The 11,673-nt window shown below is 40.9% G+C and overlaps 2 protein-coding genes and 1 long non-coding RNA gene across 4 annotated transcripts in view; 2 read left to right on the forward strand and 1 right to left on the reverse strand.

The window, feature by feature from the left end:
* The window catches only part of LOC116981817 (homeobox protein Hox-B3a-like), a 307,149-nt gene extending 302,996 nt beyond the window's left edge, over positions 1 to 4,153 (forward strand). For both annotated transcript variants that reach the window (XM_033034946.1, XM_033034945.1), the window contains exons 3-4: positions 1,822 to 2,352; positions 3,134 to 4,153. In XM_033034946.1, the coding sequence (XP_032890837.1) occupies positions 1,938 to 2,352; positions 3,134 to 3,921 (1,203 nt within the window). In that variant the 5' untranslated portion in view covers positions 1,822 to 1,937 and the 3' untranslated portion in view covers positions 3,922 to 4,153. The remainder of the gene's footprint in view (positions 1 to 1,821; positions 2,353 to 3,133) is intronic.
* Positions 4,154 to 5,302: 1,149 nt separating this feature from the next.
* LOC116981834 lies at positions 5,303 to 8,647 on the reverse strand. The gene is made up of 2 exons (XR_004414301.1): positions 8,224 to 8,647; positions 5,303 to 5,436 (listed from the first exon to the last, which is right to left on the reverse strand). It is a non-coding gene; the product is annotated as an uncharacterized LOC116981834 (long non-coding RNA).
* A 166-nt stretch (positions 8,648 to 8,813) lies between these two features.
* LOC116981819 (homeobox protein Hox-A2-like) lies at positions 8,814 to 11,108 on the forward strand. Its single transcript, XM_033034947.1, has 2 exons — positions 8,814 to 9,336; positions 9,942 to 11,108. The coding sequence occupies exons 1-2, from the start codon at positions 8,940 to 8,942 to the stop codon at positions 10,649 to 10,651; spliced, it is 1,107 nt and encodes a 368-aa protein (XP_032890838.1). The 5' UTR covers positions 8,814 to 8,939; the 3' UTR covers positions 10,652 to 11,108.
* The last annotated feature ends 565 nt before the right edge of the window (positions 11,109 to 11,673 follow it).

An 11,673-nucleotide genomic window follows, 5' to 3' on the forward strand; every position in this document is an offset into this window, starting at 1 on the left:
TTCTCTTTTTCACAAAGGCAGAGTCCTCTTCACTGCATTCCCAACGCCGTCTTGTCTGGCAGTAGCAGTCACAACCTAAAGCTGTAAAAAAAATAATCTATGTCTAAAATAAATGCTAACCCGCTTTTTAACACTGAATGAAACTAATGTGTGTGTGTGATCTGGACAAAAACATCTTATATTCATTCTAAAAATATATATTTACAATATTGTAATCAATATCCAGGCAACGAAACTGATAACACAGTATGAGCCGTTTAATTCCAACATGGAACGTTTATGGCCAGAATTTCACAGTGTAATTAATAATTCTGGCAATTGGTTGTGATTTCTGGTTTTGTTTTTATTGAACTGCCAAACAAAAACCAAGTAAAACACAAATTGGAAAACGCAGTGTGCATCTGGAACAGAAATAAAAATGCTCCATGTTTTTAGGAGCGTCTGAATTGCAGCGGGCATGTCTCGCCGTTGACTCTGTCTATGTGCCGCTCCGGGAACCCACGGTCTGTTTTACACACTCAAAAAAAAAACCCTTATTGGTCGACTGACCCCTCATACATCAAATTATAGTGCACCTTCCAAGACAGTAGCCATTATCCTCTCTTTTTCTTTCTTAGTTAGAGAAAGGTTCAAATGCTGGTCAGAGAGTGAGAACAGAAAGCCCTGTTTTTTGTTGTTTTTTTTAGATTTGCAATAACTTGTCGATCCATCATGGATTGTTGTAGCTGTGGCCGGGAAGTGGAAAAGGCTTCTATTTTTTTTTTAAATCGCCGCAAGGCCAGGCATGATCCGTCCAAAAAACAGTATCCAATGTACACAGGGACACAGAAAGATAGAGACAAAAGCATTCGCTTCCTCACCTTCGCCTTGCACCGCCAAACGCTTCCAAAAAGGCCACGTTAAACCCATTGCAAGTGCATTTTCAGCAGACAATGAAGTCAAACTTAACTCAAATGGCGAAGAAAGTCTAAATGAAATGCAAAATGCGCTCGCTTTATGTGTGCGATATGTATCGGTAAATTTCATTCCCTCCACGATGTTGAATTTGAAAGGAAAGGATTCGAGAGACGCTGGTTTTAGATGCCGCGTTCAGCAAGAAATGACGGTGCCTATAAAAAGTGTGGTTCAGATTAAAGTTTAAATACATAGCTACTGAAACATCCATTAGTTCCCTTCTATTTAAAGCAGATGTTTTCAGGGTATATCTCACCCCGCCATGTTCGCTGTACATTTAAAGGTTGATACTTTGGCAGCTCCGTTTTATAACAATAATCGTAAACCTAATTTTAGGCGGTAGGTCAGATTTTTAATCTAGATTATTGACAGCATGACACTTAATCAAATAAAGTACAATAAAATCAAATGTAACGAAATTTTTTATGGCCTTATGTTAACTGAGCTGTCTGTGAAAGTTTACGTCGCTGGAAATTGATAGCAAGCCGAGTTTGTCTGAAGTTTTTTTTTTTGTGTGTAAATAATTCTCATTTTTTGGAACAGAACCCATACCAAAGAATTCAGCTGAGGGCTAGCGCTGAATGTGAACGCTATTAAAATAGTTTTGCAGATGACTAGGTGAAATTTGCAGCTTTCCATCACAGCTCAACGTAAGATTACTCCCCTCCTTCCAAACCTCCCCCCCCCCCCCCTCCCTCCCATCACCTCACCCGCACCTCTTCTATAGTCTGAAAAAGGCAGGATTCAAGATCAGCCGTGGCATCTGCTGTGCTTGTTTGGTGAAGGCTATTCATGTCATTTGTTTTTGAGTGTGTAAGATGGATTCACACCAGTTCCACTATTATTTCGTGGTTCTTCTAACCTTAGGTCAACTGCCAGGAGGCTATTGGAAGAAAACGTCACGTGAATCGGGGTGCCAATGTTATTCGATAAGAGTGTCAGGACCCTGACAGTTTGTGAAATAAATATTGGGAAACTGCGAGATGCAAAAAACGACATTCTACGACAACTGCACGCTATTCGGTGGATACACATATCAGGGAGCAAACGGTTTCAGCTATGAAGTGGCGCAGGAACCCTACCCACCATCTTCTCACGTTGAAAGTGATTTCCAGAGGTCGGCGTGTTCCATGCAGCCAGCTGGCACCAGCGGTCCGCATGCCAAACCTAAAGACATCAATGGGAGCTACATGCGTTCGAACCTCCCCGAGCACCGCCAACCTCCACCTGTCTCACCTCCCCAAAACCCCAGCAGCAACTCGACACAGCCAGGCACCAGCAAGACTCTGCCCAAGTCTTCACACTCCTCCACACCCAATCTCACCAAGCAGATATTCCCGTGGATGAAAGAGACACGGCAAAACTCCAAGCAAAAAAATAACAGCAGCCCCAGCTCAGGTACACGAATTTTCTTTTCCCGTTTTTCGTACCCCAGTGAAATGGCTGCACGGTTCTTCAGGCAAACACACTGAAAAACACGATGGCCAAACGCATACAGCACGTAAAGCCTTCGCTGATACCTTAACACTTTGTGGACACACTGCTAACATTAAGGCAGGCTGCCCTCCTCTTATTCCAGTCGCTCAATCCGCTATTATTGTGTCGAAAATGAAATTGAAACGTGTAATTACAACAACTATATACATCATGTCACTGGCTCTAAACAACCCAGCATGTATAAAGGTCATTGTGAAAGTAGAAAGTTGATATCACATCAAAAAAGTGAGGCATTAAAACATAAGCAATTGCCACAAGCCCATAAAAATATCCCTAAGCTTTTCCACTGGTATCATTGCTAATAGAAACATTAACATCTCCAGTGTAGCACTGCTAGATTTTAAACATAATCTCAAATAGTCAAGTGATATTTCATTCCTTTGGTTCTTTTTCAAATTAGCATTTGTCCTTCCCTCTTTAAGTGCATCACTTCAACTGTGGAATATGATTTTTTTAAACTCTAAACATGGTGTCAATATGATTAAGATTAAGGTCCTGGGGATCCCACATCATATTTTTGGTGTTGGAAGGTATAAAACCTTTAATATTGTTTGATGTGAAAATGATGGGCCTTGATATGTTAAAGGGGGTGCCTATTTTTCTTTCAAGAGTGATTAAATTTGCTTGGAGAATTTGCTGGTGCACTTTAAAGAGGTAATTATCTTTATCTTGTTGCTCGCAGCTGAAAATGCCAGTGGGGACAAAAGCCCGCCGGGATCGACCTCCAAGAGAGCGCGCACAGCCTACACCAGCGCGCAACTGGTGGAGTTGGAAAAAGAATTCCATTTTAACCGTTACCTTTGCAGACCTCGAAGAGTGGAGATGGCGAATCTCCTCAACCTCAGTGAGCGGCAGATCAAGATTTGGTTCCAGAACCGCAGGATGAAGTATAAAAAGGATCAGAAGATTAAAGGCATGGTGAGTTCTTCAGGAGGACCCTCACCGACTGGAAGCCCCACGCTCTCCGCGCAAGGCCCCGCCGGGTTCGTAAACGCCATGCATCCACTCGTCAACAATTCTGCCTACGACGACCCTTCGCCGCCACCGCTGCCGCCGCCGCCGCCTTTCAATAAACCTCATCAGAACGCTTACGCCATGACCATGAGTTACCAAAACCCAATGAAAAGCTGCTCGAGTCAGCAACAGAAAAGATATCCTGGAACAGCTCCAGAATATGATCCCCATGCACTACAGGGGAATGGCAATTATGGGACACCAAACATGCAGAGTAGTCCAGTGTATGTTGGCGGGAATTATGTGGATTCCATGTCCGCTTCAGGGCCTTCTCTCTTTGGCCTCAATCACCTCTCTCACCCTGCCTCCACAAGCATGGACTACAACAGTGCTGCCCAGATGACTCCTGGCCAACATCATGGACCTTGCGATACACATCCAACCTACACAGATCTTTCATCACATCATCCTTCTCAGGGAAGAATTCAGGAAGTTCCCAAACTGACCCATCTGTAGCAGGTGCAAGTGGGGAACTTGACTGGGGAAAAGTAAATAACATTATCATTTCCTTTTTCTCATTATTCCTCTTTGATCCGTTCTCCTCTTTGTGTCTTCTTATCCATGTATGCTGGCTTATATGTTGCTTATATTGTCCCCTCACCAAACCTGCCCTCCTATGTAGATTATGCTTGCTCCATCCCTCCCTCTTTCCCGCCTCACTGTCACCTCACCCCCCCCCCCCCCCCCCCCCCCCCCCTCCCCCCCACCCCCCCCCCCCCTCCACCCCCATCCCCAACCCCAACCCCAACCATGACAACCTTTAGGGTAAAATAATACTTGGTAATGCAAAAGCCCTGGAGGTTGCACATTTATTTCTTGGACTTAACGTGAAACAGGGTAAATGAATAAATCTCCTGTCCTTTGTGAAAAGCAAAAGTGAAGACATTTTTGGGTATTTGCTGATGCTGAATTTCCTTTGGACACATGTATTGCACTTATCGTTTACATTTCAATGGATGGAACAGCTCAAATGAGGCAAGCAATTCCAACTTGGCCTTGAAGGATTCTTAAATTGAGTAGCTGGTGCATCTTTCAATATGTGTGTATTCTGGTGAACATTCAGATATATTTATTGATTAATACCAGGAAAAAAAAAATCTTTTTTTGTATTATTTATCCCCAACAATACGTATTTATATATAAAAAAAATAAAAAACCTGTACTTTTTAGTATTTACCTGTCAAAGCAGTTGTATTCATGTCTCTGTAAACAAGTTTATTTTAGTTAATGTAAACTAGATCAACATTGTAGTTTTCTGATACCATTGTACCGACAAATAATGTAATTAGTTCTATTCTAGGCATGGGAACAGAATCAGACAGTAATTGTATAGTCTTGATTTAGAAAAATATAGCAAATCCTCCTTTTCTGAGACTCCCTGCCTTCTTTGTAGTTATTTTCCTTGCTAACAGTTGTCTGTCAAACAATTCTGGAATAAACCTCTTGTTAACATATTTTCTTGTATTGGCTATCTATTCATGATCATACATTTATGACTGCCAAAACCACACTAATATACACTTTGCATTCTATTGAGTGTACAGCTGTGATTGCAAAAACTATTTAAGCCATGTTTTAAGCCCCCCCCCCCCCCCCCACCCTCTCTCTCTGACTGTCTTTCTATTCATAAATAAACACACATACACACAGCGATGGCATTAGAGACCTTGTCTATGTTATATTTATTGCCTTGTTATTCAACTGCTGCTTTCCATCTATATTGTTCTAATATCAAGGGCTGTGTGTGTGTATGGGTGGCGGTTGGGGTAGTGGATTGGTGGGTGGAAATAAGTCTGCAATTACGGCTTCTTACTGCACTATAAGAATGAAGCATTTCTGCATCTTGTAAATATCTTTATTCCCAAACAAGGTCCAGAGACTTACAGAAACATTCAGGAATTAAGGGGTAAAAAAGTTTCCATCCGGTGTAATGAGACACCACGTGGTGTCTGGGCAGAACAGTCATTGGATCTGCAAGAGAAACAAAGACGAAACCATGAGCTAGCTGCCTGCCAAAGTACACAGACCTTTCCAGCTAGTCCATTCAAAATGAAAGATATTTTTGCTTGGTCTAGCAATCAACTGCTTTTAAAGTGATGTTATCAGACCAAGATATGGATGGATTTGTCTGAGAAATATTTTTTGCATTGTAATTCGTATAAGCTCTAAATCATGGGAGAAAACTGAGGGGGGGGGGGGGGGGGGGGGGGGGGGGGCAACTGAACAGAAAACAGATTTGATGCCAGAATTATCCTGCTTCTTAAACTCAAATGCAAATGCCTGTAAATGGTTGATAGATTAACCATTTCAACAAAAGTTTTATTGTGTTCTTTTTGAATTAAGTTTATTGAATTTTGAGCATAAAACGGAGTGAAGCGAGTCTTTAATAATAAAGGCGCCAAGCACTGTAATCAAAATCACATATCGCAACAATAGGTTGCAGTTAACCTATCAGCGACCCAGGGCTAGGGGATGAAAAGCCGAAAGTTATTCTAGTTATCTAATCACACAAACAGTGCATTTATTTCCAATTAATTCGATCGAGCATTTTTTAATTTCTATACACCAATTGTGTAGGAAGCAGTGACGGGGTTTCCACACTCTTTATTTATGTATTGTCCAAGTAATCTCCAGTGTTGAATATAAGAACGAAGTATTAAATAATGTTCAAAATCTATTTAGTTTTCAAGGCAAACTTTCATTGATATTTTCATTTTGTAGTCTCACCAGTAACAGAACAGTCACATTTATCTTGCATTTAAATATAAAGGCAACACGAATTAGTGTGCATCAGTTATACATTCAGATAACCAATGTAATCTCACCGGTAATTCTATTTAATGTTTATTTAATAATGTGAAAAGATAACGAGTCAATATGTCCATCATCCGTTATTTTTGCAAAACCTAGTTCATATATTTTTATGTAAACTTTTTAATGGTTGTATGATATCTACATGAAAGGCCAAGCGGCTCCAATCAGGTCTTAATTATATATACTGCGATATGGGCCATTAAAAAGACTAAAATCTGTTTGAACGCTTTTTTTCTCTCTCTCTGAGATCGCATAACAATTCTCCAGGGTTTTTTTCAAACACATTTTTACAGTTGATGTCAACCGGAGCAAGAGGAAAAGATTCGGCGCCATATTGCTCGATTTTCAAACCTTCGCCACCCACTTAAAAAAAAATCATTCTCCACAAAACAAAACCCCTGAAATGTTGCTTTTGATAGAGCTTGCAAATGTATATTTCCATTAACTCGCATTTCTCAGACCTCAAATGGGAATGAAATAGTCTCCCAATATATTCAGCACCCATTTTATTTATTGAGTTGGTGGATGCAGCTTAAATCTGTGCATCCTTATCCATTCATTGTGCCAGAGACATGTCGACAGTGGAATTCCACTCTTCATAGCGGATTCAATTCAATATATATATATTTACCAGGCATTGTAAGACAATTTGTGTGTAAAACGGTAGCGAATAAACGACGGTAAATATTTAACTTATTCACTCGGAGCATCTTTCAGGCAATTCACTGTTATTTTTTTTTTGGAGTTATTTTCAGGACGAGGATCAGGCATCATTTTAACCCGGGCACAATGAAAATAAATCCGCAGCTACCAATTCAAAACAAAACGACACGCCATGTTACAGCCTTATTCTCACGTCATATTTTAACCAATTATTCCTCGGCCTCTGCTCCCTCAGCAACTCCCACTCTCCAGCTTTCAGTAACGCGGCTACAATGGTTGTTAATCTCACTGGCCCAATTTTGCGCATTGAAATATTCTACTTCGGAGTTTCTACTTTCTTACTGATACTAACTACAAGGGATAGATTTCTTCGCCTCGGAATAGTTTCACTGTTGCAAACTCCAGTGAGGGGCCGCGGTTTAAATACTTGCATCCCACACACGCATGGACTGACAAACAAAGGTTTTTCCAGCCCCAATTTCACGAATCCATTCCACGTCCCACGCAGTTTTCACCAGGAGGCACTGAACCCGGCACAAGGCGGTGGCTTATATTTCATTCTCCCTTCTAGGAAATAATAAAAAAATAATACTCTAATATATCTGTGTTTTCGCTAGGGATTTTTTAAAAACTTATTTGTCCAAAAAAGTAACCGGTTTGGTATCAATATAGTTTGTGCTGGCGACTTTGAGTTTAAAAATAAATGATTTTTTAAAATCACCTCTTTTCTCTTTAAAAAAAAAAGAGATGGTCAGAATGGGAGGCCAGCGTTACTTCCTGGCATTTGATATGGGAAGGCAAATTCTTCAGTGTGTTCCCGAGCCTGAGCTGTCAAGAAGTTCTGTGGGGAAAGATTGATCGTGGCTGCCTTCAGTTCCATCAGTTTATCTTTTTTTTCTCTTTAAAAAAAAAAAGAAGGGCAACTATTGTAACACTAATGCCGGTCACGCTGAAATGGGGTTTTCCAAATGTTTCTAATTCGCATATTCAGAACCAAAGCAATAAAAATGTGTTTCAATAAACTTTTCTAGTTTCAAACTTGCCTTTAGCTTTTATTTATAAAAAAAACTATGTCAACACAACCCCTCAAAAAGGAAAACCTCTCTGTAGACTTTGGTAGATGGGTGATGGGTAGATGAATGGGGAAAATGGCTAAAGTAATGAAAGAGAGAAAGGCTGCACAAATTTGGACTAAATGATAAGATGAAATTGGTTAAAAAATAGTTACTCAACAGTTTATATCAATTGGCGACTTTGCTCAGAGTAAAAACCGATACCTACCTGCTTTGAGAAACCTCTTCTGCACTTTGAAAAAAAAAAAAAATTAGCGTATGGCTGATAAATCCGTCCGACAATTGGAAAAGGGACACTTTGTGCCTTGTGTCCAATGGTACAGATATTTAAAGGGATTGGAATTTTCCTACGGGCCCGTGGCAACTGCCTGGCTGATCCTGTGAAAGTTCGAATTTTGTCACTAGCCCTGTTGTCAAAACTTTGAAGATTAATGAGGCGCCTTGTTAATTACTCAAGTCGCCAGATTTTTAAAGTGCAAATCTTCTTCACTTGAATTGCAAAACACTGAGGTGTAATTGGGAGTGTTTTTTTTTTTAAAAAACCAACAAAAAAAAACATCCCCCAACGACCAACCTTTATAATAAAACGAAAATGCACAAATAAGATGAACACAATGTAATAGTAAAATTTAAATCTTTGACTTGGGGGGGAAAAAATGAAGAGGATTTTTTCCCTTCACTTTTATGAATCAATTGCAAAGATAATGGTTTCTTTTCATTAGACACCAAATTGCCATTGGGCAACGCCAATCATGTGACAATGAATTTGGTCCAATTTCAATCTAGACCTCAGCTTAATAGAGTCGGTCCCCATACGCCTTGTAATATCAGTGATACAGAATTAAAGGCCTGAAAATAATATTTTTGCTCGACCTCCAAATATTCATAACTTTCTTTATTCGGTATTAAGAAAAAAAGGGGGCCATGAATTTCGAATTGGAGCGAGAGATCGGTTTCATTAACAGTCAGCCTTCGCTCGCCGAATGCCTGACGTCCTCCTACCCCGCTGTCGCTGAGACATTTCAAAGTTCATCAATCAAGAACTCGGCGCTTTCAGGCTCGACACTAATTCCTCCTCCTTTTGAGCAGACCATCCCAAGCTTGAATCCCAACAGCAACCAGCAACAGCGGCCAAGTCGCGTACAGCGGCCTCCAAATGGCCCGTTCCCATCTGCTGCCGCCGCCGCCGCCGCCGCCGCCGCGGCCGAGTTCCCGTGGATGAAAGAGAAAAAGTCGTCGCGGAAAAACAACCAAGCGTCTGTGTCGCTGTCAGCTACAATTCACGGGACCTCTCCTCCAGCGGCGGCGGAATCTCCGACAGGTCTGCTTGCCCACTGCCCGCGCTCTCTCTGCATCCTTCAAACGCGTATTTTAAAATCAACAATTCCGATTTTGTATTGTCATATTTTTAACATACCGATTTGGAAAAGCATTTTTTTTTGTTAGCGGTGTAATTGCAATATTACTGACTTATAAAATGCATTGATAATTATCCGACGCCTCGTAAACTTGGCCTCCAAATGCCTATTTAATCCCAACACTTAGTTTAATGTTATTTATTGTGCGGTTTGTCGCGTTATGTTGTGAAGATGCAAGGCTACGTTACTAGATGCTGGGAGAGTATTCGCATTCTCGGCAGCCATGTTGATCAAAGTCAAGCGAAGCTACACCAACTCGTGAGTAAGGGGGTTGTGATTCGCTGTGTAAAATTGTCAATGTGAGGATATTTATTTCGAAGGCCAAAGAATCTTATTGAGCGACTGTAAGAAATAAATCTTGCACATGACTCATTTCAATGGATTTTTTTTTTCCTAAAGGAAGAGGCGCTACTCAATTGTTCTCGCGATTGAATGTTTAAAGTATTTGTCCTCACTCCTCCTCACCCTCTTTTCTCTCTCTTTCTTTCTTTCCCCCTTCTCTTGTTAGACGGCACGGGCGAGCAAGACATCAGTAGCTGTAGTGCGCGGAGATTAAGGACTGCCTACACAAACATGCAACTCCTGGAGCTCGAGAAAGAGTTCCACTTTAACAAGTATCTGTGCAGGCCACGGCGAGTGGAGATCGCTGCCTTGTTAGACCTCACCGAGAGACAGGTCAAAGTTTGGTTCCAGAACCGCCGCATGAAACACAAGAGGCAAGCACAGTATAAAGAAAACCAGGACGCCGGGGTCAGTTTTCCCAACAGCTCGCTGCCAGAGAGCGAAGCCGAGGAGGCATCGCCTTATAACCAACCCGTCGAAGTGTCGGGAACCAACTTAGACAATAAAAACTGCGCCGACCAGGCGCGAAAGCAAAGTCTGAGTAAAGAACTCCAAAACTTGCAAGAACTGACAGCGTACGGCAGCGACGCTAAAGCCCGGAGTCCCTTCAATCTAACGGGAGCAGCAGACAGTGGTTTTACAGCAGGCCAGAATTGTCTGGTCAGTTTCGATAGCGTCAGCGTGGACGCCCTAGAACTGATCTCCCTCACAGATTTGAACATGTTCTCTTCGGATTCCTACCTGCCATTCTCCGATGGCTTATCGCCCAGCTTGCAAGGGTCTATCGACAGCCCTGTGGATATCCCCGAGGACAGTTTTGATTTTTTCACCAGCACTCTGTGCACGATAGACTTACAGCACCTCACTTATCAATAACCATTGGCGAGTCAAAGAGTCAGTGTAAAAATGCAGCCATGTTAAAAAACATATGTTGAGTGTTTAAATAACAATAATGTGGAATAATAAAAGTCTGTGTGATGTAGGGTTGATCTCACACTAAATAACTTATTCTCCAGCTTTGACTTGGGAGCCGACAGGAATGACAGTCAATATTGCACAGGTATTTAATGAAACACAGTTGTATTCAGTTGTAGTTTCGACAATTATGTCTACGATTGTGAATTCTCCTCCTCACTACTCAGGAAAATATGTTGTATTTGTATTTATAGTATCGCTGCTTTATCTTATAGCTCCCTAAAGGATAACTGTGACGAGTTATTTTAAGTTTTAGAGGTAGCCTATTTATTGAAAATATTGAAATAGTGAATTTTAACTTATTTATTGTACATTATTTTTCATAGTTTAAATAAAACAACTTAATTATTTAATGAAACTCTGCTGTCTGTGTGTCAAGGTGGTGTGCGTCTGGTTAGCCTGATCATTTGCATCAGCAATAGCTGTTACTGAAAATATTTGCCGGAACTTTTAATTTTAAAAAAACGCGACTATCGATATTTTTTAGCTGACAAAGGAAAAAATATCTCCAATAGAATCGGTCATGATGGACTCTAACTAATTCAACGTGGAAATTAGATGATTAAGTAACTGGTTTGAGCTACTGAAACATCACACTAGGGAACTCACCAAAATTGTTAACCAAAACTTTTAATCTGCTCTGGCCCTCTTAGCCCTGTTTTTTTTGTTGATTAGTTGTTGGGGTTCATTGTACTCCTGAATATGGCCCCTCCCCCCATTCCTGAACCCAAACCCGCCAGGATTATTTTATCAAGTCACACACCCGCAGGTGCAAACATGAATGCATCTAACTCCTTGTGTCCAAAGACACGAAATGTCATTTTCAAAACTGTTGTTAGGTGATGGGACAAATCAAATATTCAAGGAAAAAAATGTTCTACAATGGAAGCAGTTGGGTTAAAGTAGATTTCCCCAAACAAGGA

The sequence above is a fragment of the Amblyraja radiata genome, chromosome 16, assembly GCF_010909765.2.
Source record: "Amblyraja radiata isolate CabotCenter1 chromosome 16, sAmbRad1.1.pri, whole genome shotgun sequence".
Classification (NCBI taxonomy): Eukaryota; Metazoa; Chordata; class Chondrichthyes; order Rajiformes; family Rajidae; genus Amblyraja; species Amblyraja radiata.

Excerpts from the sequence above, each read along its gene's own strand:
- LOC116981819 (XM_033034947.1), top strand. The coding sequence starts at position 8,940 with ATGAATTTCGAATTGGAGCGAGAGATCGGTTTCATTAACAGTCAGCCT. Across the intron at positions 9,337-9,941 it reads GGCGGCGGAATCTCCGACAG|ACGGCACGGGCGAGCAAGAC; the intron begins GTCTGCTTGCCC and ends TTCTCTTGTTAG.